The 26,240-nt window shown below is 45.7% G+C and overlaps 1 protein-coding gene across 2 annotated transcripts in view; it reads right to left on the reverse strand.

The window, feature by feature from the left end:
- Window positions 1–26,240, reverse strand: part of LOC141050188 (uncharacterized) — a 70,185-nt gene that overhangs the window by 14,976 nt on the left and 28,969 nt on the right. For both annotated transcript variants that reach the window (XM_073547023.1, XM_073547022.1), the window contains exons 3-5: window positions 16,021–16,356; window positions 14,201–14,566; window positions 12,791–12,898 (exon numbers count right to left, since the gene is read on the reverse strand). In XM_073547023.1, the coding sequence (XP_073403124.1) occupies window positions 12,791–12,898; window positions 14,201–14,566; window positions 16,021–16,356 (810 nt within the window). The remainder of the gene's footprint in view (window positions 1–12,790; window positions 12,899–14,200; window positions 14,567–16,020; window positions 16,357–26,240) is intronic.

The following is a 26,240-nucleotide window of genomic DNA, read 5'->3' on the forward strand; positions in this document are numbered from 1 at the left end:
CAAAACCTTCCAAATGCAAGCACCACACCTTAAATCAACTCCAGGCCTTTTATCTGCTTAATTGAGAATGACATACCGAAGGGATTGCCCACACCTGTCCATGAAATAGCCTTGGAGTCAATTGTCCAATTACGTTTGGTCCCTTTAAAAACAGGGTGGCACATGTTAAGGAGCTGAAACTCCTAAACCCTTCATCCAATTTTAATATGGATACCCTCAAATGGAAGCTGAAAGTCTGAACTTCAACTGCATCTGAATTGTTTTGTTTAAAATTCATTGTTTTTGTTTTTTTATGGTCGAGTTTCGTTTCGTGAAACCCGACTTTTCCAAAAGTCGGGTCGAGCAAGATCGGCCGATTATAGGGAAAAGTCGGGGTCGTCCCGAAACACGAAACCCAATGTAAGTCAATGGGGAATAAAAGTCGGCAGTGAGAGGAGGACAGGAAACACACCTACAGTGCTCATTTGACTGCCAAAAGCATCAATTCTTCTTACTTAAGCTGGTCAACCTTAATTAACTTCATAATACAAGTTACGCACTGAAAAATAGGGGTTATTTGGCTAAAGTTGTGGGGGGGCAGGGCTGGCTCCAGGTTTTCATGTGCCCTGGGCGAAAGAGCGCCCCTTTAACACATAATACCACAACTCATCATGCTCCGATATGGCAGAGAAATAGCGGTATAGTACAATGAAAAATACTTCACTTTTTACATCTCATGACGAGGCCCATCTATTTCTCCATACAGAATCATTGGTCCCATATAATGTTTGAAACAGTATATGATGAGCTCCACATAATGCTACAGTATATGTTGGTCCCCATGGATGAAGCTCCACTGTCTTATGGGCCCAAATAATGCTCCAAACATAATGGGCCCCATTTCTAATGCTCTAGTGTATAATGGGCCCTGTAAATGCTGCTCCAGTGTCTGATGTCCACCTTTGGAATGTTCCAGTGTATGGTGGGCCCCATCTATCATTCTCCAGAGTATAGTGCTCCCCAAAAATTGCTGTCCCAACATTGAAAACAATGAAATAAGTCTCCTCGCTAGGGAATCCCTGTACTAGTCTGGACTCCTCGTCATCCCCATCTTCCATCTCACTGCACAGTATTTCAACCTTGCAAGTGCTGTGATCCTGAGCAAGCAGGGGGGGACCACTCGTTGGCGACGGCACTGGCACAGGGCCCCTGATAGTATGCTGGTGTGTCTGATGGTGGGTGGGCCGAACCTGCACTTTCATCTGCAGCTTCCTCTTTGTCACCATGTAAGATGGAACTGTAAATGGGAAGGGTAACCTGAGTTTCATCAGGGTCAGATTCAGGCCGGGTAGCGTGCGAGGGGAATGTAGTGGTCTGGGTCAATGTACCAGCAGATTCATCGAGCAGTGGCTGGGCATCAGTGCACTTGTGTCGCCCCCAGGAGTACGGTCACCACAGTGGCATTACCTTCCTCCTAGGGAGTGTGATGTCATGCTTGGGAGCAACGAAGGATCTCTCTATCAGGTTAACTGATTGGGCGGCGTTATTCCCACGAGTCATGACCCTCCAAACAGCGTTCATGAAGGCAAAGTGTTTGTTTTACGTGGGCAGTATGGTTGCAAACCTGAACCTTAAAGGAATGTCCAGAAGGGCACCACCAGGAGTGGAGCCTATGGCGTAATTTGACTCAACACGGGCAACCTCAACCATGCCAGCTACAGAACAGATGCACACATTGCAAGCTTAATTCCGTTAACGAACGAGACTCCGTCATGCCCCGCGGTCCGAGTCCGGCTTACTAGAGGGACACGTGAGGCTCTGGCACATAAGATTGGCCAATAACTGGTGTGTCATGCCCTTACATGTCCGTGGCTGCATGTGCGCTACACTGAAAAGGCCAGCGTTTGTCGCTTACAAGTGCAGATAACCCGCTGAACAACGTTAGTGATGGGGATCACTGATTACAATTATTACTCGTGAACGATGATTTCCCAGTAAGTGCAGGTCAACCGCAGTTCCGGAATTAGGCCTAACCGTCAATCCTGAAAAAAATGAAAAACTTACGTGTGCAAACCACAGGTGCTGTAGCTTGCTTAACAGCTCGCCAGCCGTTCTCACGCCCAGTATGGGTTACACGTGATTGCACAAAGGTGAGAAAGGGTACCGTATCCTCGGATAACATGTATGGATAGCGTACACATTCAAAAGATATGTCTATACATCAGGAGGCAGGCTCAGACGGTGTTAGGCCCAGTACGGCTTGCACGTGATTGCACAAAGGTGAGAAAGGGTACCGTATCCCCGGATAACATGTATGGATAGCGTACACATTCAAAAGATATGTCTATACATCAGGAGGCAGGCTCAGACGGTGTCAGGCACAGTATGGATTTGAAGGCCCAGACCACACAGCGGAGGAGCAGGGAGAGGTAAAGATTGCAAATGCTGGGGCCCTGCCCAAGCAAGGAGGGCCCACTCGTGGGCATCGGTACTGGCACTGGGCCCCTCATAGTACGGCGGTGTGTCTGACGGCGGGTGTGCACCACCACCGTCAGAGACAATTGATTGCACTATGAGGGACCCTGTGCCAGTGCCCGCGCCCAAGAGTTGGCCTACCCACCTGTCCAGGGCAACGGCACTCGCACGGTGTCATGCGCTAGGTGGTGACCCCGGCCATGGGGGGGGGGAGCAGCACAGTTAGGGAGTTTTAGAAAGTGGCATATGCTGATGTTGGACATTCAGCTGATGCAAAAGGCGAAATAGGTCAAGTCCCAGGAAGAGGTGGACCAAAGCAAGCCATTTTTCTGTCATCCTATGTGTCATCAGGGGAAGGTGGGACAAAATCCTTGGAAACCCATGCATGGTTCATTTTAATGAAGGTTAGATCATCCACATTTTAGGTTGACAGACAGGTCCTTTTTTCTGTCAGGATTGATCCAGCTGCACTGAAGACTCTTTCCGATAGCACACTTGCAGCTGGGCAAGCGAGCTCCTGTAAGGCATATTGTGCCAATTCAGGCCAGGTGTCCAGTTTAGCAGCCCAATAGTCAAAGGGGAATGACCTGTGTGGGAGAACATCGATATGGGAGGAAAAGTAGTTTGTAACCATAGTTGACAACTGCTGTCTCCTGTCACTTTCCATCGATGCTGTATTACCAGTTGTGTGAGCGGTACTTGAAAAATCAGTCCACAACATTGTCATGAAACCCCTGTCTCCAACGTGACTTCTGCTGTGTGCACCATGAACACCTCTGCCAAGCTGCGCCCGGCCCATACGGCTCGTGTGAGAACCATCACCGCTGCTGTGTGCTGGGAATGCCTCAAGCAACCGATTTACCAGAGTTGCTTGTTTATTAGCCAATATTAGGTCAAGGTTCTCCTGTGGCATGATGTTTTGTAATTTGCCTTTATAGCGTGGATCCAGGATGCTGGCCAACCAGTAGTTGTCATCGTTCATCATTTTGGCAATGCGGGGGTCCCTTTTTAGGATCCGCAAGGCATAATCTGACATGTGGGCCAATGTTCCCGGTGTCAATGATGCACTGCGAGTGCTGGTTGGAGGAGCACTTTCTGGCAAATCCACATCCCTCCAGTCACGCACAAACCCTGTACCAGACCTTGCCACGCCAACATTTTCACTTGCCCCACGAGATGCATCCTCCTCCCCTAAGTAATCATCCCCATCATCATCCTCCTCCTCCTCTTCTTCCTCCAACTCGTCCAGGAGAGGTCCCTGAGCAGACAATGGCTGAATGTCATCAAGGATTCCCTCCACCTCTTCCTCCTCGTCAACATTGGCTGCAGACGCCTGTTCCTTAAGGTGCGTCAAAGTTTGCGTGAGCAGACGCGTAAGTGGGATGCTCATGCTTAGGATGGCGTCGTCTGCGCTTACCAGCCTTGTGCATTCCTCAAAACACTGAAGGACTTTACAGAGGTCTTTCAGCTTCGACCACTGCACACCTGTAAACTCAATGTCTGCTCTCAAAGTGCCTGGCCATGTATCCTCCCACAAATGCATTATGGCCTGCCTCTGCTCGCACAGCCGCTCCACCATGTGCAGGGTGGAGTTCCACCTTGTTGCAATGTCGATAATGAGGCGGTGGTTGGGAAGGTGGAGCAATCGCTGCAGCTTCTGCATACGAACGGAGTGTACAGGCGACCGGCGGATGTGCGCGCACAATCTTCGCACCTTATGGAGCAGGGCTGTTAACTCCGGATAATTTTTGAGGAAGCACTGCACCACCAGGTTCAAGGTGTGAGCCAAGCAAGGTATGTGGCTGAGTTTTGAAAGGGCTATGGCTGCCACAAAATTACGGCCGTTATCACTAACTACCTTGCCTGCCTCAAGATGTACACTGCCCAGCCATGACTCAGTTTGTCGCTTCAAGTACTCGGCCAGCACCTCGGCGGTGTGTCTGTCGCCCAAACACATCATCTGCAACACAGCCTGCTGACGCTTTCCGCTAGCTGCTCGATAGGGGGACACATCGTGTGCAACAGTGGCAGCTGCAGATGGAGTGCTCGTACGACTGCGCTCTGTGGACGAGCTTACGCTTCTGGAGGAGGAGGAGGAGGAGGGTGGAACGCCTACAGCCAACTGTTTCCTATACCGTGGGCTAGGCAGCACTGTCCCACCACCGCTGTCCCCTGTGGACCCTGCATCCACCACATTAACCCAGTGCGCAGTGATGGACACGTAACGGCCCTGGCCATGCCGACTGGACCATGCATCAGTTGTGAGGTGCACCTTTCCACTCACTGACTGCTTGAGTGCATGGACAATGCGGTCTTTCACATGATGGTGGAGGGCTGGGATGGCTTTGCGAGAGAAGAAGTGGCGACTGGGTAGGTCATAGCGTGGTACTGCATAGGACATGAGTTCGCGGAAAGCTGCGCTTTCCACCAACCGATAGGGCATCATCTCAAACGAGATTAGTTTGGCAATGTGGGCGTTCAAACCCAGTGTACGCGGATAAGAGACTGAGTACTTTCTTGACCTACTCATAGTTTCTGGGAGGGTGAGCTGGACTTGAGAGCTGCATATGGTAGAAGTATAGGTGGACAGGGCGGACTGAGAGAGGGTTGATGATGGCGATGGAGTTGGTGTCCTTTCTGATGGCCTAGATTCAGTATTTCGTTGATATAACAGTGGGATTCCCTGACTGCTGTGGCCTTGCAACGACACCTGAACATTTGCTGCTGTGCTATCCGGTGGGCTTACAGTGGGGGAAACAATGTAGCATTGCTGACTACCTTCTTTGTGATCAGTTGCACATGTGGCACTTGAGGTTTGGTGTTGTGTCCACGCTTGCAAGTGCATGCTGGTTAAATGTCTAAGCATGCAACTGGTATTCAAATTTTTCAGATTTTTCCCTCGGCTAAAGGTCTTTGCGCACTTCTTACAGATAACCTTGGCCTGATCATGAGGATTTTGTTCAAAAAAGTGCCACACTGCACTCTTTCTACTTTGGCAGACATTTTGCGGCCTAGCACGCTGTGATGTTTTGACCCTCTGGATAAGCTGTCCAGCAACTCTTTTGATTTTTGGAACCTGTCTTTGGAGTGCTCCGGGCCTGCCAGATAACAGCTGTTGCGATGTTGATGTCTGCTGTGGATGCTCCTCATCTGAGCTATTGGAAGCAGCACCCTCTTCCCCCAATGGATGCCAATCTGGGTCAACAACTGGGTCATCCATCACCTCCTCTTCAATGTCATGTGCACCTTCCTCTGTGTCACCGTGTATGGTGGTATAGTGTGCGGGAAGGGGCACCTGAGTCTCATCAGGGTCAGAATCTGGCTCTGTACACTGCGAGGACAATGTAGTGCTCTGAGTGAATGTACCAGCAGAATCATCTATCAGCGGCTGTGCATCAGTGCAATCCATGTCAGATTCATCTTGGCCTGGGTAATTCACCATTTCACTTGATAATCCAGGCATGGTATGTGAAAACAGCTCCATGGAGTAATCAGTAGTATGGCCTGCGTCATCCTTCAATCTTGGTTGTGGTGAAGGACACAAGGAAAGGTGTGGTTCATGAACATGAGCCTCCAATGACGACTCAGTGCTTTTACTTTTTACAACTTCAGAAGAGGAGGCGATAGAGCTGGAGGCTGAGTCAGCAATGTAAGACAAAACTTTTTCCTGATGCTCTGGCGTTAAAAGCGGTTTGCCAACTCCTAGAAAACTAAGCCTTTGAAGCCTTATGGAGCCAGACGATGACGCAGGCTCAACACCTCCTGCATTCGGTCCTATTTTGCTTTTGCCACTACCATCAGATCCACCACCAACACCATCATTACCAGCTGCCAACCCCCGCCCAATTCCACGGCCTCTTCCACCAGCCTTCCTCATTTTTGGTAGAAATGTAGACAAAATCCTACAAACTATATAGTAATGTAAAACAAGGTACAAGGTGTCTATAGGACAGGGGAGATTTAGATTTTCTGCAGACACTTGTGGACACTGGACACTTGGATTGTGTGAGGCCCACTGAATATCACAGCGCTATGTCACAGGCTCGATGGCACAGGTGTGAAAAAAGTGACTACAGGATAAGGGAGATTTTGAATTTCTGGGAGATTTTGAATTTCTGCAGACACTTGTGGACACTGGACACTTGGATTGTGTGAGGCCCACTGAATATCACAGCGCTATGTCACAGGCTCGATGGCACAGGTGTGAAAAAAGTGACTACAGGATAAGGGAGATTTTGAATTTCTGGGAGATTTTGAATTTCTGCAGACACTTGTGGACACTGGACACTTGGATTGTGTGAGGCCCACTGAATATCACAGTGCTATGTCACAGGCTCGATGGCACAGGTGTGAAAAAAGTGACTACAGGATACGGGAGATTTTGAATTTCTGCAGACACTTGTGGACACTGGACACTTGGATTGTGTGAGGCCCACTGAATATCACAGCTCTATATCACAGGCTCGATGACACAGGTGTGAAAAAAGTGACTACAGGATAAGGGAGATTTTGAATTTCTGGGAGATTTTGAATTTCTGCAGACACTTGTGGACACTGGACACTTGGATTGTGTGAGGCCCACTGAATATCACAGCGCTATGTCACAGGCTCGATGGCACAGGTGTGAAAAAAGTGACTACAGGATAAGGGAGATTTTGAATTTCTGGGAGATTTTGAATTTCTGCAGACACTTGTGGACACTGGACACTTGGATTGTGTGAGGCCCACTGAATATCACAGCGCTATGTCACAGGCTCGATGGCACAGGTGTGAAAAAAGTGACTACAGGATAAGGGAGAATTTGAATTTCAGGGAGATTTTGAATTTCTGCAGACACTTGTGGACACTGGACACTTGGATTGTGTGAGGCCCACTGAATATCACAGCTCTATATCACAGGCTCGATGACACAGGTGTGAAAAAAGTGACTACAGGATAAGGGAGATTTTGAATTTCTGGGAGATTTTGAATTTCTGCAGACACTTGTGGACACTGGACACTTGGATTGTGTGAGGCCCACTGAATATCACAGCGCTATGTCACAGGCTCGATGGCACAGGTGTGAAAAAAGTGACTACAGGATAAGGGAGATTTTGAATTTCTGGGAGATTTTGAATTTCTGCAGACACTTGTGGACACTGGACACTTGGATTGTGTGAGGCCCACTGAATATCACAGCGCTATGTCACAGGCTCGATGGCACAGGTGTGAAAAAAGTGACTACAGGATAAGGGAGAATTTGAATTTCAGGGAGATTTTGAATTTCTGCAGACACTTGTGGACACTGGACACTTGGATTGTGTGAGGCCCACTGAATATCACAGTGCTATGTCAGGCTCAATGGCACAGGTGTGAAAAAAATGACTACAGGATAAGTAAGATTTTGAATTTCTGCAGACACTTGTGGACACTGGACACTTGGATTGTGTGAGGCCCACTGAATATCACAGCGCTATGTCACAGGCTCGATGGCACAGGTGTGAAAAAAGTGACTACAGGATAAGGGAGATTTTGAATTTCTGGGAGATTTTGAATTTCTGCAGACACTTGTGGACACTGGACACTTGGATTGTGTGAGGCCCACTGAATATCACAGTGCTATGTCACAGGCTCAATGGCACAGGTGTGAAAAAAGTGACTACAGGATAAGGGAGATTTTGAATTTCTGGGAGATTTTGAATTTCTGCAGACACTTGTGGACACTGGACACTTGGATTGTGTGAGGCACACTTAATATCACAGCGCTATGTCACAGGCTCGATGGCACAGGTGTGAAAAAAGTGACTACAGGATAAGGGAGATTTTGAATTTCTGGGAGATTTTGAATTTCTGCACACACTTGTGGACACTGGACACTTGGATTGTGTGAGGCCCACTGAATATCACAGTGCTATGTCACAGGCTCAATGGCACAGGTGTGAAAAAAGTAACTAGAGGATAAGGGAGATTTTGAATTTCTGGGAGATTTTGAATTTCTGCAGACACTTGTGGACACTGGACACTTGGATTGTGTGAGGCCCACTGAATATCACAGCGCTATGTCACAGGCTCGATGGCACAGGTGTGAAAAAAGTGACTACAGGATAAGGGAGATTTTAATTTTCTGCAGACATTTCTGGACACTGGACACTTGGATTGTGTGAGGCCCACTGAATATCACAGCGCTATGTCACAGGCTCGATGTCACAGGTGTGAAAAAAGTGACTACAGGATAAGGGAGATTTTGAATTTCTGCAGACACTTGTGGACACTGGACACTTTTGGATTGTGTGAGGCCCAATGAATATCAGAGCGCTATGTCACAGGCTCGATGCAGCAGGTGTGAAAAAAGTGACTACAGGATAAGGGAGATTTTGAATTTCTGCAAACACTTGTGGACACTGGACACTTTTGGATTGTGTGAGGCCCACTGAATATCAGAGCGCTATGTCACAGGCTCGATGGCACAGGTGTGAAAAAAGTGAATTGTAGAATTGGGCAGAATAGGAATCTCCCTAGAGTGTAGGTCTGTAAGAACGGAACAAGTCCTCCACTTATCCTTCCACAGTGACACACAGATAGCTTCACTGTGGCTGTGATAACAGCCGTTACACGGTACTGTGTGAGGAGCGTACACCGCTGTATGGTGTGAATAAATGCACGCTCAGTACCTTAGCAGGACAAAAAAAAAATTGGGATTGCTTTTAAAAAAGCAGTTTGCAGAGCAGTGGGGAAACAGCAATGCAGCTGTCAGGAAGCCTTAGAAGGCAGCCTAACAACCAACACCGCTGATCCACCACAATATAGCCTCCCCTTGCACTGCACACACAGTGACTGGTGTGTTGCACAGGCAAAATCGCTAGCAGCAGAAGCAGTTTTTTTTGTCTTCTTCCCTGCCTAACGCTCTCCCTACAGAATCAGCAACCTCTCCCTATGCTAAGATCGGCAGAAGTAAGATGGCGGTCGGCGTGCACGCCCTTTTATAACCCCTGTGACGCCCACCAAAGCAAGCCAATCACTTGCATGCCCTTCTGAAAGATGGTGGCGACCCCTGCCTATGTCATCACGTTGCCCACAGTGTCCGTGGATCCTGATTGGCTGAAAAAGAGAGCTAAACAAACTTATGAAACGCGACTTTGGCGCGTAAGTCGCCGACCTCGTGGCCGACCTCATCCTAGGGTCGGGTTTCGTTTCATGAAACCCGACTTTGCCAAAAGTCGGCGACTTTTGAAATTGTTCGACCCGTTTCGCTCAACTCTAGTGGTAATGTCTAGAACCAAAATTAGAAAAATGTTGTCTCTGTCCAAATATATATGGTCCCAGCAAAGAGCAAACAGATGAACGGCATACTAGGGCACACAAATCACCACATTACCAGACGGAGCTATTTATTTGAAGTATTGCGGCATATAATTCAGTTTCGCGATTACTCGCTTCTACGGGTCCGGCACCTCCCTCCCCTAGCATTCCTCTAACGTCTTGCATGTCCACACATTTGATGGAATTCATGTGAAATAAAGACGCACAGTTTTTCAGCCTTATCGGAGAGTGCTGCATATTTCTTCTTTTTTCGCTTCACATTGAAATATTCATGTTTTTTCATGCAAGCACCTCCATTTTTTGACTGAATTATATGCCGCAATACTTCAGATAAATAGCTCCGTCTGGTAATGTGGTGATTTGTGTGCCCTAGTATGCCGTTCATCTGTTTGCTCTTTGCTGGGATCATTCAACTTGTGTAATTGAACTGAGCACAGGGTGTATTTCACTCACTTTTTATCCATACAATGGACACAGACGAAAATATAGAGCTTTCTGATATGAATGCGGTTGAACAGGGACCAAATATATATGGAACTAACTGTATACCTGTATATTTCTAGTGCGCTTTTCGGCGATTAAAAATAATCTTGGGCTGCTCTTTTATTTCGATTCATGAATCCCCATGTTCGCACGCCCGGTTAAACAATTGTACACTACCCGAGTTGGCTTCTGACCCGATATAAGCGTGTTGTTGGACGGGCTTTTGTTGAATGAGGAACTGGTAGCAGAATACTGTATTGTTTTAGTGAGGAACTCTGGCTGTGATGGCCAGGAGGTTTATATATATACAGTTGTGGCCAAAAGTATTGTCCCCCCTGCAATTCTGTCAGATAATACTCAGTTTCTTCCTGAAAGTGATTGCAAACACAAATTCTTTGGTATTATTATCTTCATTTAATTTGTCTTAAATGAAAAAACACAAAAGAAAATGAAGCAAAAAGCAAAACATTGATCATTTCACACAAAACTCCAAAAATGGGCCAGACAAAAGTATTGGCACCCTCAGCCTAATACTTGGTTGCACAACCTTTAGCCAAAATAACTGCGACCAACCGCTTCCGGTAACCATCAATGAGTTTCTTACAATGCTCTGCTGGAATTTTAGACCATTCTTCTTTGGCAAACTGCTCCAGGTCCCTGATATTAGAAGGGTGCCTTCTCCAAACTGCCATTTTTAGATCTCTCCACAGGTGTTCTATGGGATTCAGGTCTGGACTCATTGCTGGCCACCTTAGAAGTCTCCTGTGCTTTCTCTCAAACCATTTTCTAGTGCTTTTTGAAGTGTGCTTTGGGTCATTGTCCTGCTGGAGGACCCATGACCTCTGTGGGAGACCCAGCTTTCCCACACTGGGCCCTACATTATGCTGCAAAATTTGTTGGTAGTCTTCAGACTTCATTATGCCATGCACACGGTCAAGCAGTCCAGTGCAGAGGCAGCAAAGCAACCCCAAAACATCAGGGAACCTTCGCCATGTTTGACTGTAGGGGCCGTGTTCTTTTCTTTGAATGCCTCTTTTTTTCTCCTGGAAACTCTATGTTGATGCTTTTGCCCAAAAAGCTCTACTTTTGTCCCATCTGCCCAGAGAACATTCTTCCAAAACGTTTTAAGACTTTTTCAGGTAAGTTTTGGCAAACTCCAGCCTGGCTTTTTTATGTCTCAGGGTAAGAAGTGGGGTCTTCCTGGGTCTCCTACCATACAGTCCTTTTTCATTCAGACACCTACGGATAGTATGGGTTGACACTGTTGTACCCTCTGACTGCAGGGCAGCTTGAACTTGTTTGGATGTTAGTCGAGGTTCTTTGTCCAACATCCACACAATCTTGCGTTGAAATCTCTTGTCAGTTTTTCTTTTCCGTCCACATCTAGGGAGGTTAGCCACAGTGCCATGAGCTTTAAACTTCTTGATGACACTGCGCACGGTAGACACAGGAACATTCAGGTCTTTGGAGACGGACTTGTAGCCTTGAGATTGCTCATGCTTCCTCACAATTTGGTTTCTCAAGTCCTCAGACAGTTCTTTGGTCTTCTTTCTTTTCTCCATGCTCAATGTGGTGCACACAAGGACACAGGACAGAGGCTGAATCAACTTTAATCCATGTCAACTGGCTGCAAGTGTGATTTAGTTATTGCCAACACCTGTTAGGTGCCACAGGTAAGTTACAGGTGCTGTTAATTACACAAATTAGAGAAGCATCACATGATTTTTCGAACAGTGCCAATACTTTTGTCCACCCTCTTTTTTATGTTTGGTGTGGAATTATATCCAATTTGGCTTTAGGACAATTCTTTTTGTGTTTTTTCATTTAAGACAAATTAAATGAAGATAATAATAACAAAGAATTTGTGTCTGCAATCATTTTCAGGAAGAAACTGAGTATTATCTGACAGAATTGCAGGGATGTCAATACTTTTGGCCACAACTGTAGCCCCAGCCTGGACTGGTGCTATATATCCCCCCTCACTGGGAGAGCCTTAATAACTCGTACCTATAAGGGAAGCCTTTCCGGCGACTATTTGCCTTCGATGCAGTTCCCTGACTGACCTGGAGCAAGTGGTGGTGCCAGAGAGCCGATCCCTGTGCGTCCTTCTCTCCCTTCCGCCAAGGTGAGCGAAGTCGACGCCCCTTCCCCTGGGAGATCTCTCACACCAAGGATACCAGACGTTTTGACATGTTTGTGAGACTCCGAAGGAAATGGTCCTTGAAAAATAATAATTCTTAAGATTTTGCTTATATGTTGTTCAACCACTACTCATGAGCAATATATTCTTTTATTTGGGAGTGTGCAGAAGAGCAAGGGATGTTTGCCATATTTACCCTTTACCATAATTACATTTTGTCACATTCATACAACAATCCAGGAGAAAAATACTCTGTGTCTCCTTCTGAAATCAAAGGTGGACACTAGTAGGCCACATAGAAAGAACCCAAGACAATAACTATTTGGGGAATGGTGGAAAAACCAAACGTAATATCTACTGAAACTCCTTCGGAGATCGAAGGCTGTAATGTAGTAATAAATATAATCCTCCTACCTCTTTTCTTCAAGAGAACAAAGATCACACACAGAAGAACCAACAGGACAGCAGCAGAGGTGAATACAGTGATCATAAGTCGGGTTTCACCAAGGTCATTTGGAGGTTCTGTAGATGAATGGATCACAAAGATGATAGACTGAGTCAGGAAAGCCAACATAATAATATGTCTGTGTGGAATCGGTCATCGGGTTTTTGCCAGCTAATCTGAGAGCAGATGAGGTAGATCTAGGTAGTGACCCTGAATCCAGCTGTCACTTACAGGGCTCTCTGCTGCAGTTTTGCTAAATTCACAGGACTAGTATACTGGTGCCATGTAGTCCTTCATATTCAAGAGCTCTCTATAACCCCGCCCCCACCAATGGTTGGCAGCTTTCTGCCTGTGCACAGTGTACACAGAGCTGCCAATCAGTGGTGTGGGTGGAGATATACAGGGCTCAGCATTCAGAGCTCTGGCAGATAAAACAGGGACTTAGCAATACTATAGAAATCAGTCCGGTAAGGTTACGGTCACACATCCAGTAGTCATCAGATCAAATGGATCAAACAGCGTTAATTAGCCGCCCATTCTTCTTTCAATTGAAAAGATCCATTTTTTTATTACTGGATATATACGGTATATTGATAGATATCTGTCTCCAGGTTTTTCCTACCCCATCTGAAAACAGCGGTAACATAATAGGAGAGATCCCGATTCCAGCGCTGTATTTTATGTTTTTTTTAACCAAACAAGAACCATGTAAATCGCTCAACACAGCAGATGTAATAAGATTTTTCTCCAAATTCACCCAAAAAGCGACTTTTACTGACTACTGCAGTCTAAAGATTATTCACTCCTTTATGAGAAGCGTCCTTAGCACTTAGGAACTTAGTAGAGCTCCTCTGGCTGTTATAACCTGCTGCAGACGTAGCCTCGTGTATGGATAACTTTAATAACTTCTACCTTTTAGTGGTTAACTAAGGAGATGATGATAAATTGCTAACATTTACATAAGAAACTACTTAGATCTCTTTATCCGAATTGTTTTTTCCCTTGAGACGTTTTTCCCCATGAATTTAATGTCTCTTATTAGGAAAAAAATAAAACAAAAACCTCATAGTCTGCCTCCGCTCACCTCTCTGGCCCCACTGTTACTCACTGCCACCCATCTAGCTGTCATGGCGCCTGGTAGTGTTCTGAGAATACAAGCAGGAAGGTCATGGTGCGCGTCGAGATGTCATGACCTCCTGCACATGAGCGCAGACCCCATCCTGGATGCCATGACAAAAGGAAGTCATGCTGAGTGCGAGAGGCTCAATGATTCATATGTGATTGGGTGCAGCGGTCACTCAGGTAGCACAGTCAAAAAAATAATAAGGGAGCACATGAGCCACGGAAACCTCTTTACAGTTTTCACATTGCTGTTTTACCTGTCACGATTAGTCTCGTTCCTTCACCATACTGAACAAGCTTTGGATTCTCATCATAATTCACACACAGTCTGATCATCACAAAGCAGTAATACACGGAGTCGTCTGACACCTGAAGCCCCCGTATGTGGAGATCCGCTGCTCCTTTTATTTCCGTTCTCCCTTTATAACTGGAATGAACCACATTTTTGTAGGGGTGGTAGACGTACGGTCCGCTGATGTTGCCCGCTCTCCAGTAAATTCGAACCCCCAGGACATCACTCTCCTTATATCGGTTGTAGGTGCAGTTTAGTGTCACAGACTCTCCTCTATGAGATGTGATGTTACGTGGCTGAGTAACTGTGAATGGTGAGGAGGATGGAGGACCTAGGAATGTACAATCAAATTACTTTGTGCCAGCACTGAATGGGAACCTGTCACATGGGATAACACTACTTACCTGCAGATAAAGGATTAACCTGCAGGTCACAAAGGTGTTCAAACACTCTACTGAAAGTGCCGGCCGTTACTGGGAGATGAACTTTATTCATCCCGGGATCTAATGACGTTCAGGCAGAATTGTGCCGTTGCGACTACAGTCACCGCTCACAGCATCACTCACTATGTTCTGAGCGGCAGCTGTAAACACACCCCGATATGACTTATATGCTGTAGAGCCAGATGCCAGAGGGTGCCTATAGCTGTCACTCACAATGCTGTCAGTGATTACTGTAGCACCCCCGGTCACTCTTCTATGACTGAAAGCCGATGGCTCCAGGGAAGGATAGAGCTCATCTTCTACCGGTTGCCGCTCACTCGGTATGTCAGCCAGGCACTTTCCTAACACTATTTTTCTGCAGATCAGCCCTATATCTGTAGGTAAATAATTATCTTACCTGACAGGTACCTTTTAATATACTTAATTTTACTTCGTTATATGACACGTGTTTATACAAGCACATGAGGAAATCCATGATTCGTGATGTGAGAAAGAGATCAGGTTTAGTACCTAAAATGGCCGCTGATGGAGGAGCATGTGACCGGACCTGTCCATGAGCCTCAACCGATTGAAATAATTAGGAAAACACGGCACTTCTGGAATTCTGTTGGTGTAGGATAACCAAATCCATCAATTGCGATGTAGAAATACTTGGCACTCATATAGGTGTATTCAAGAACTTATTTATTGAATGTAGAAATCCCAAAAAAATGAGAGACGTTTCGGTCAATACCTGACCTTCATCAGCCATCTGAATGGAGGGTCGGTGGTGTGCACTGCTGAGACTGGAAGACAGTGGACACCAAAGACCCTCACACAGCACGCTTCCACACAGGTCTCCTCTCTCCAGCCGGCTGATGAAGGTCCCGGTATTGACCGAAACGTCACTTATTTTTCTGGAATTTCTACGTTCAATAATAAGTTCTTGACTACACCTATATGAGTGCCAAGTATTTCTACATCGCAAGAAACTGAAAAACTTCTTTCCCATGTGAAGGGTTTTCCCATTGGAGGAAGCCGATGGACAGGTCTGGTCACATGATCCTCTATCAGAAGCCATTATGAGAATCGTAAAGTCTGTTAGTAAGACTGAGCTAACAGATGGAAAGGATGGAAGTCGGAGTTGTTATACTTATTACTTAGTATAAGCTATAATAATAATGTCCCATATACATATCTTAAAGAAAAGCTTAAACTGACCACCTCTTTAGGTTTGCTTTGGGTTCAGTTTCTGCTCTTAATAAAGAGGCTCGTTACATTATACTGGTCCATGTACTTGAACTATTCATCATTAGCCAAATAGTCAGCTCTCATTCAATTCCCCATTTTATCATTTCCTTACCTGCGATGGTCAGCTCTGTACCAAATGTGCTTTCCATTGTTCCATTACTGGTGGTCACAAGGCAACAAATTCGGAAATTTTCATTACTCAGTACATGGTGTACACGCAGAGAGACATCTTCAGGGAAGCTCACCAGTGAATATCGGTCATATGTCAGAGGTCGGTCCCAGGTGTAAATGATATCATTCTCACTATAGTAACATCTATTATAATCTCCAGTATACCAAGACACTTTTTGAGCCTTCCCCTGCATCTTTATAGAGTAATGACAGGGGATGATCATCTCTTCTCCAAAGACTGCCATCAGTTCTTCCATCTGAGATAACTTGTCCTTATCTATAAACAGGAACCATGGGAGATATATTTATAAGTATCGCTATACTAATAACATTATAACCCCTCATTACGAGCAACTGGCCACATTTTCTTTAACCCTATCACACCCCAGCCAGTTTTCATCTTACTGAACAAGCCATTTTTTTCAGTTCTGACCAGTGTCACTTTATGAGATAATAACAAGAGATGAGCAAATATTTCAATGCTTGGTTCGGATTACAATTGCAGAATTTGCAATATTTGCCGATTTAATCATCGAATACTCGCCGAACATAGCCGACCGTCATTCAAGTCAATGGGAGGCGAAAACAAACCCATATACAACACCTTCAAATGGGCCCCAGAGCTGCCAAAACACATCAAATGAGGGACCCACACCAGGAAAGTGGGCTCAGTTCACCCACAGTACAAATTGTAGCATGGCGCGGCAGCAATCAGCCATATGTGAGGTGTGGTCTAGCATTTACAGCTTTGAATTAAACTTCAAATTAAGATGAGGTGAGTGAGGGACCAGTTTAGGTCTGCTGTGCTGGGAGCCCTGATAACACATGCAACAGTTCAACCTGCTTTCATGCTCAGCCACACTCAGGTGGCACAAATAATAGTTTTGTAGACCACCATTGTCAAAAAATCTGAAGATACAGTTAGGTCCATATATATTTGGACAGAGACAACATTTTTCTAAGTTTGGTTCTAGACATTACCACAAAGAATTTTAAACAAAACATTTCAGATGCAATTGAGGTTCTGACTTCCAGCTTTCATTTGAGGGTATCCACATTAAAATTGAATGAAGGGTTTGGGAGTTTCAGCTCCTTAACATGTGCCACTCTGTTTTTAAAGGGACCAAAAGTAACTGGACAGATTAAATCATTGTAAATAAAATGTTCATTTCTAGTACTTGGTTGAAAACCCTTTGTTGGCAATGACTGCCTGAAGTCTTGAACTCATGGACATCACCAGACGTTGTGTTTCCTCCTTTTTGATGCTCTTCCAGGCCTTCACTGCGGTGGTTTTCAGTTGCTGTTTGTTTGTGGGCCTTTCTGTTTGTAGTTTAGTCTGTAACAAGTGAAATGCATGCTCAATTTGGTTGAGATCAGGTGACTGACTTGGACATTCAAGAATATTCCACTTCTTTGCTTTAATAAACTCCTGGGTTGCTTTGGCTTTATGTTTTGGGTCACTGTCCATCTGTAGTATGAAACGAAACCAATCAGTTTGGCTGCATTTGGCTGGATCTGAGCACACAGTAAGGCTCTGAATACCTCAGAATTCATTCAGCTGCTTCTATCCTGTGTCACATCATCAATAAACACTAGTGACCCAGTGCCACTGACAGCCATGCATACCTGTTGTGAGTTCATTTTTCCCTTCACCATTGAGGTCTGATGAACTCCCTCCTCTAGTGAAGGAAGGTAGTGAGACTGATTACCAAACACCTGGGCAGCTAGATGATGACTGGGTGGCTGGAATTGAGGACTGGATATAAGGCTGCCGATGCCCTTCTTCCTGGCTGGTGATTTTCCTGCTGGATTCTTGGAGACCAGTCTGATTCCTGCATCTCAAAGCTAAGTTTTTCTGCTCTGCTTTGTACTCTTCAGTTTTGTTCTTGTTTTGCCTTGTTTTTTGGGAGTCCTGCCATCCCCGGCCGGGGGGTGACCTGAATTCCATTTTTGTCTCTGATCTGTTGATATTTTGCTCTGTCTTCAGAATATACCTGAGTTCTGATATAGTCTTTTTGAAGCCTAGCGTCTTCAGGGCCTGTTTTTCTTATCAGTGGGTTGGCTCATTTTGATAGGGTTTTTGCGGATGGCAGACAGCAGCTTTCCTATCCTGTCCTATGTAGTTAGCTTGGGCCCCATCATTTGCTCAACCTATCTTTCTATCTGTGTTAGCGTTTTCATCTTGCTTCACCGTCATTATATGTTGGGGGCTGCCTATTGCTTTGGGGTCTGCTCTGGGGCAGTTTAGTTTTTCCTCTTTCTGTCTTTAGGCTATATAGTTCTCCGGCTGTGATCGAGGGGTCTAGGGCACCGTAGGAACCCCCCACGGCTACTGCTAGTTGTTGTGGATAGGTTCAGGGGTCTGCAATCCGATAGCTGCCAACCTCTCTGGTTTTTCTGGACTTAGCTGGTATTTTGTTTTTTCCTCCTTCGGTGACTCATCATAACACATACCCAAGCCATCACACTGCCTCCGCCGTGTTTTACAGATGATGTGGTATGCTTTGGATCATGAGCTGTACCACTCCTTCACCATACTTTTCTCTTTCCATCATTCTGGTAGAGGTTGAACTTGGTTTCATCTGTCCAAAGAATGGTCTTCCAGAACTGTGCTGGCTTTTTTAGATGTTTTTTAGCTAAGTCCAGTCTAGCCTTTTTATTCTTGATGCTTATGAGTGGCTTGCACGGTGCAGTGAACCCTCTGTATTTACTTTCATGCAGTCTTCTCTTTATGGTAGATTTGGATATTGAAACACCTACCTCCTGGAGAGTGTTGGTCACTTGGTTGGCTGTTGTGAAGGGGTTTTTCTTCACCATGGAGATTATTCTGCGATCATCCACCACTGTTGTCTTCTGTGGGCGCCCAGGTCTTTTTGCATTGATGAGTTCACCAGTGCTTTCTTTCTTTCTCAGGATGTACCAAACTTAAGATTTTGCCACTCCTAATGTTGTAGCAATTTCTTGGATGTTTTTTTTCTGTTTTTGCATCTTAAGGATGGCTTGTTTCACCTGGATGGAGAGCTCCTTTGACCGTATGTTTCCTTCACAGCAAAACCTTCCAAATGCAAGCACCACACCTCAAATCAACTCCAGGCCTTTTATCTGCTTAATTGAGAATGACATAATGAAGGGATTGCCCACACCTGTCCATGAAATAGCCTTGGAGTCAATTGTCCAATTACTTTTGGTCCCTTTAAAAACAGGATGGCACATGTTAAGGAGCTGAAACTCCTAAACCCTTCATCCAATTTTAATGTGGATACCCTCAAATGGAAGCTGAAAGTCTGAACTTTAACTGCATCTGAATTGTTTTGTTTAAAATTCATTGTGGTAATGTCTAGAACCAAAATTAGAAAAATATTTTCTCTGTCCAAATATATATGGACCTAACTGTAGTAACACAGGTAGTTGACTCAAGGGAAGTGGAGACCTGACGCTCACAGAGGCCTACTGCTACAGGCAACACGCAAGAAGGAGATCCAACCAGGAGTCTACACATTTACAAAAATTAGTGGCTTCAATTTCACCACAGTAAAAATAGTATAATAAGGACAGACACCTCTTACACTACAGCCAACCCAGCAGATGGAGACTGTAACAGGCAAGGTGCTGGAACCACTGTGCTGCATTCCTTTTAAAGCCTGGAGGGGCGTAACTTGATGGCTTACCAAAGCCAAACTTGGAAAAGTGACACAAGGTGAAAACTGCGACCCAAAGAGGGACAAGGAAGGTGGCACCAGGTGCTACTCCAGAGCTGACCTACAGAGGGTGGCAGCTGACCCTCTAGAGAGGGTAGGCTGCTACAGCCAGAAGGAGGGATGAAGAATGCAGGCAGGCACTGTAGGGGCACTGAAACAACAGGTGCAGAGTGGACCGGCTGAGGAACAGAAAAACACTGGCAGGTGTGGGCTGAAAAAGAAAATTTTTTCAGCTCACCTGAAAGAAGACAGCTATAAGTCCGATCGGTGCACGGAATGTGGAAACAGGATCCCTCTGCAGCAAAGCGTAATATGAAGAAAAAATTCCAGCATATTTGCTGGAATTTTTTCTTCATATTACGCCTGGCAGGTGTGGGCTGAACTGGGTGTTAGACAGATGGGCGCTGGCAGGTGCCATCTGGACTGTTTGATGGACAGAAGAGCAAAGACAGGTACGAGCAGATGGATACATGGTAGATGGGCAGAACCTGGCAACTAGCAAGCATGTAAGACAAACTAACAACGTAGCTCAAGCACCTCCATATTGGAGGAGAAGCCTTAAATAAAAGGTATCTCCCGGCTATAGGCTGGGAAGACCTTAGGTTGACACGGGCGGTCCCTTTAAGAGGGAGGGAGTTCGCACACCCCATAAGCATATTTCCTGGGCCTACAACCAGGGGTGGGATTCAGCCGGTTCTCCCCGCTTCAATGTAACCGCTTGTTAAAAAAGCAGCCGGTTTCCTGAACCGGGGAGACTCAGAGCCGCAATCTGTTACTGCCACCAGGGGCGGGCTGGGTTGGTTGTCAGAGGGGCAAATTTTTTTTAATATAAGTCCGGGGTCGGTCCCTCCTCCTCCCCTCCTCCATTCCACCCCCTCCTGAAGACATCATACTCACCTCCTCCAGCGGTGCCTGCAGCTCCTTATGCTTATATTCTCTAGTCTTCCTGTTTGAGCAGTCACGTGGTACTGCTCATTACACTAATGAATATGGACACCACTACTCTCCCATAGGCGTGGTGTCCTTATTTATGAACTTAATGAGCGGTACCATGTGACTGCTCATACAGGAAGAGCAGAGGATGCAGGCCCCTGGATTTACATGCAGGGACTGCGGGAGAACTTAGGTGAGCCCAGCAATGCATACAAAGGGGGGAGGAGGATGAGAATGAGCCCAGGGGGAGGGGGGAGGATGAGAATGAGCCCACGGGGACGGGGGAGGATGAGAATGAGCCCAGGGGGACGGGAGGAGGATGAGAATGAGCCCAGGGGTACGGGGGGAGGATGAGAATGAGCCCAGGGGGACGGGGGGAGGATAAGAATGAGCCCAGGGGAACAGGGGGAGGGTGAGAATGAGCCCAGGGGGACGGGAGGAGGATGAGAATAAGCCCAGGGGGACAGGGGGAGGATGAGAATAAGCCCAGGGGGACAGGGGGAGGATGAAAATGAGCCCAGCCATGCATACAAGAGGGACTGGGGGAGAGAATGAGCCCAGGGGGAGGGGGGAGGAGGATGAAAATGAGCCCATGTGGGGCCATTATACTGTATGCAGCATCATGTGGGGCCATTTTACTGTTTGGAGCAGTATACGGGGCCATTATTCTGTATGCAGCATCATGTGGGGTCATTAAACTGTATGAAGAAGTATGGGGCCATTATACTGTATGCAGCATCATGTGGGGCTATTATACTGTATGCAGCATCATGTGGGGCCATTATACTGTATGCAGCATCATGTGGGGCCATTATACTGTTTGGAGCAGTATATGGGGCCATTATACTGTATGCAGCATCATGTGGGGTCATTAAACTGTATGAAGAAGTATGGGGCCATTATACTGTATGCAGCATCATGTGGGGCCATTATACTGTATGGAGCATCATGTGGGGCCATTATACTGTATGGAGCAGTATATGGGACCATTATACAGTATGAAGCATCACGTGGGGCCATTATACTGTATGCATCATCACATGGGGCCATTGTACTGTATGCATCATCACGTGGGGCTATTATACTATATGGAGCATAATGTGGGGCCATTATACTGTATGGAGCAGTATATGGTGCCATTATACTGTATGGAGCATCATGTGGGGCCAATATACTGTAGAATGTAGTGCACAGCCTGGCCAGCCGGTGAGTCAAGTGAGACAGCTGCATAGAAATATATGCAGCTGTCACATTTGGGTCAGGAGAGCCGCTGGCCAGAATGTGCACTGTTCTGATCTCATTCCAATTTATTTTTTTTCAACTGTTTTACTGCGCCCCTACTTGTATATGTTTGAGAAAAATGGGTGTGGCTTAAAATGGGCATGGTTCTCCTACACACAAACACAGAACCTGTTGTTAAAAATTTGAATCCCACCCCTGCCTACAACTGAACCTTGGGGGACACCGACACATAGGGGGTGAGATGAGGAGGTGGTGTGTAGGGATGAGCAAACATTTCAATGTTCGGTTTGGATCACGATCGCCAAATTTGCAATATTTGCAGATTTATTTGACGAATATTTGCCGAACATAACGGAATGCCATTCAAGGCAGTGGGAGGCAAAAAAAAAAAAAACACACATGCACTACAACTTCTAACGGCCCCAAAAGCTTCCAAAACACATCAAATTATGGTAAGACACCAGGAAAGTGGCCTCAATTCACCCACAGTACAAATTGTAGCATGGCACGGCAGCAATCAGTCATGCATGAGGTATCGGGGTCTGGACCGGCATTTACAGCTTTCAATTGAATGTCACAGTAAGACGAGGTGGTTGAGGGATTGGTGTAGGTCTGCTGTGCTGGGAGCCCTGATACCACATGAAACTACTCAACCTGCTTTCATGCTCAGTCACACTCAGGTAGCACAAATATAATATAAATATTGTAGACTACTATTATCAGAAAAATCTAAGAATAGTAAAATGAGTAGTTGACTCCAAGGAAGTGGAGGCCTGACGGTCTCAGAGGCCTACTGTAACAGGCAACACTCATGAAGGAGACCCAACCAGTAGTGATGAGCGAGTATACTCGTTGCTCGGGTGTCCTCCGAGTATTTTAGAGTGCTCGGAGATTTAGTTTTCATTGTCTTATGTGCATGATTTGCGACTGCTAAACAGCTTGAACACATGTGTGGAATGCCTGTTTGTTAGGGAATTCCCATATGTATTCAGCCTGTCTACAAGTCGCAAATCATGCAGATAAAATAACGAAAACTAAATCTCTGAGCACGCTAAAATACTCGGAGGACACCAGAGCATGCTTGGGAAAACCCAAGCAATGAGAATACTCACTCATCACTACCAATCAGGAGTCTACACATTTCCAAAAATTTGTGGCAGACACCAACAAAGTGGCATCAATTTCACCACAGTATAGAAAGTATAATTAGGACTGACAGATCTTCCAATAGACCCAACCCAGCAGTTCACATTGATAAAAATTATTGGCAGATACCACCAAAGTGGAATCAATTTCACCACAGTAGAAATAGTATAAAAGGGACCAACAGGTCTTCCACTATGCCCAATGCAGCAGATGGACACACCACCAGGAGTGTTCAAATTTCTAAAAATTACTGGCAGACACCACCAAAGTGGCATCAATTTCACCAAAATATAGAGAATATAATAAGGAACTGACAGGATTTCCACTACACCCAACCTAGCAGATGGACACCCAACCAGGAGAGTTCACATTTCCAAAAATTATTGGCAGACATCAACAAATGGCATCAATTTCACAAAAGTGGAAATAATATAATAGGGACCAACACGTCTTCCACTATAGGCAACCAAGCTGATGGAGACCATCCATGAATGTTCAAATTTCCACAAATTTGTGTTAACATCTGCAGCAAGAAAAATTTTAAACAAAGGAATGATTGACAGTAGCAGGGTGTCAGTGTACTTTGAAGTGAAAATACCACGTAGATTAAGAGATCCCTGCAACCAAAAAGTCGGACCTAGGTGGTAATGTGTGGACAGTCGGAGAATATACAAGAGAAAAACTGAAATGAAAAAGCGGACCATGAAGTCTAGGGTAATACACCCAACCCAGCAGATGGACACCCAACCAGGAGAGTTCACATTTCCAAAAATTATTGACAGACACCAATAAAGTGGCATCAATTTCACCACAGTAGAAATAGTATAACAGGGACTGACAGGTCTTCCACTATGCCCAATTACAGCAGATGGACACTCAACCAGGTGTGTCCATAGTTCCAAAAATTACTGGCAGACACCATCAAAGTGGCATCACTTTCACCTCAGTATAGATAGCATAATACAGTAGGTACTGACAGACCTTCCACTACACCAAATCCAGTAGATGGAAACCCCAACAAGGAGTGTTCACATTTAAACTAATGAGGGCTTTACACCACTGAAGTTGCATATATTTCACCACACTAGAAATAGCAGAAAAGGGACCGAATGGTCTTTCACTACACCCAAACCAGCAGATCGATACTCAACAAGGAGTGTCCATATTTCCAAAAATTATTGGCAGACACCACCAAAGTGGCATTAATTTCACCAAAGTAGAAATAGTCTAATAGGGACTGTCAGGTCTTTCACTACACCCAGTCCAGCAGATGAACACCCTACAAGGAGTGTTCACATTTAAAGAAAAGAGGGCCTTGCATCACAAAAGTGGCATCAATTTCACCACAGTAGAAACAGTATAATAGGGACCAATATGTCTTCCACTAAACCAAATCCTGCAGATGGAGACTATAACAGGCTGTTCCATATCCCTCTGAAAGCCTGGAAGGGGTGTAACTAGGTGGCCTACCAAATCCCTACTCGCACAACTGGCAGCATGTGAAAACTGCGACCCAAGGAGGTTCAAAGAGGTTCCACCTGGTGATACTCCATGGCTGACCTACAGAATGTGGCAGCTGACCCCCTGCAGCGGGTAAGCTGGTAAGGCCCAAAGGATGGATGAAAAATGCAGGCAGGCATTGTAGGTACTATGGAACCACAGGTGCAGATGGGAGTGGCTGAGAAACAGAAGAAAAGCACTGGCAGGTGCAGTTCTAGGGTGTTAGGAAAGATGGGTGCTGGCAGTTGCATTCTAGACCAGTTGATGGACATAAGAGAACAGACAGGTGCGAGCAGATGGGCACAGACAGGTAAGAGCAGATGGGTACAGTGTAGGCAAGCAGACAGACTGACCTCGGGAACCTGACAACTAGTAAACATGCAAGGCAAACTAACAACATAGATCAGGCACCTCCATATTGGAGGAGAAACCTTAAATAGAAGGTGATGCCCAGCTTTAGGTTGGGAATACCTTAGGTTGATGCGTGTGGTCCCTTTAAGAGGGAGGGAGCATGTGAGTGCGCCTTCTAAGCATAGTTCCTGGTCCTAGAACTGAACCTTGTTGGACTCTGACACATAGAGGGCCAGATGAGGAGGTGGTGTTTGAGTGGGAGAAACTGAATGTCCTGTCTGCTAGCTACGAAGAGATCCAACAAAGGGCCAAGTCTGTAATGTCAACAGATCAGAACATCTGTAGTAAGAGGGAATGGTCCACTGTGTCAAAGACCGATGCCAGGTCCAGGAGAAGGAGGAAGACAAACTCGCGTCGCTTTCATTTGGCAGTTAGTAGGTCATTGGTGACTTTAGTCAGGGCAGTTTTGGTGTAACGGTGCAGTGTAAAGTCAGATTGTAACCGGTCAAAGAGGGAGAAGAGGAGAGCTGGGAGGACTGTTGAAAATGGACATGTTGCTCCAGTAGTTTGGTGGCAAAGGGGAGAAATGATATGGGGCGATAGGTGGATACAGAGGATGGATAAAGGGTGGGCTTTTTAAGGATGGATGTGATCGAGGTATGTATCAATCAGGATGGAAGACATCAGTTGTTAGTGACAGGTTGAAGAGGTGAGTTATGCTTGTGATGAAGACTGTGGTAAAGTATGGAATGAGGTGGGATGTTATTGTGTCACATTCACAGGTGGTGAGGCTAAGTATTCAGATGAGAGGAGAGGGAGGGGTAACTGGTGGACACAGTAAAGAATTGAAAGAACTGAATAGCTGTGTAGGTTGTGAGACAGGTATGATATGAGGGATGAGAAGTTGGTTTGTTTTGCTCAAAACATGCTCAAAACATGTCCGGGCCATGATCATTCCGAACACTGGAGTGCTGCATAAAACAACACTCCAATATTGCCGAACTTCTGACTTCTTCAAGATCTCCATGTGAAGGACGAGGCCCCAAAACTTCATCATTTCAACTGTAGAGGGGGGAGGGGAAGAAACCAAAAAATGACCAAAAGTCCATAGGAAATAAAATCTAACAATTTTATTAATTATTCAATGAGACAGGTATGGGGAAAAAATGGACATAATCACATCTGACCAAAATGCACAAAAACTCTTGGGACACATGGAAGCAGGGGAGCTAAAGTATCCCACAGCACTGTTATGTTAGTAAATTAGCAGTGTACTGAAAGTAAGTGTGTG

The sequence above is a fragment of the Dendrobates tinctorius genome, unplaced genomic scaffold, assembly GCF_039654945.1.
Source record: "Dendrobates tinctorius isolate UK_male_01 unplaced genomic scaffold, ASM3965494v1 ptg000151l, whole genome shotgun sequence".
Taxonomy (NCBI): Eukaryota; Metazoa; Chordata; class Amphibia; order Anura; family Dendrobatidae; genus Dendrobates; species Dendrobates tinctorius.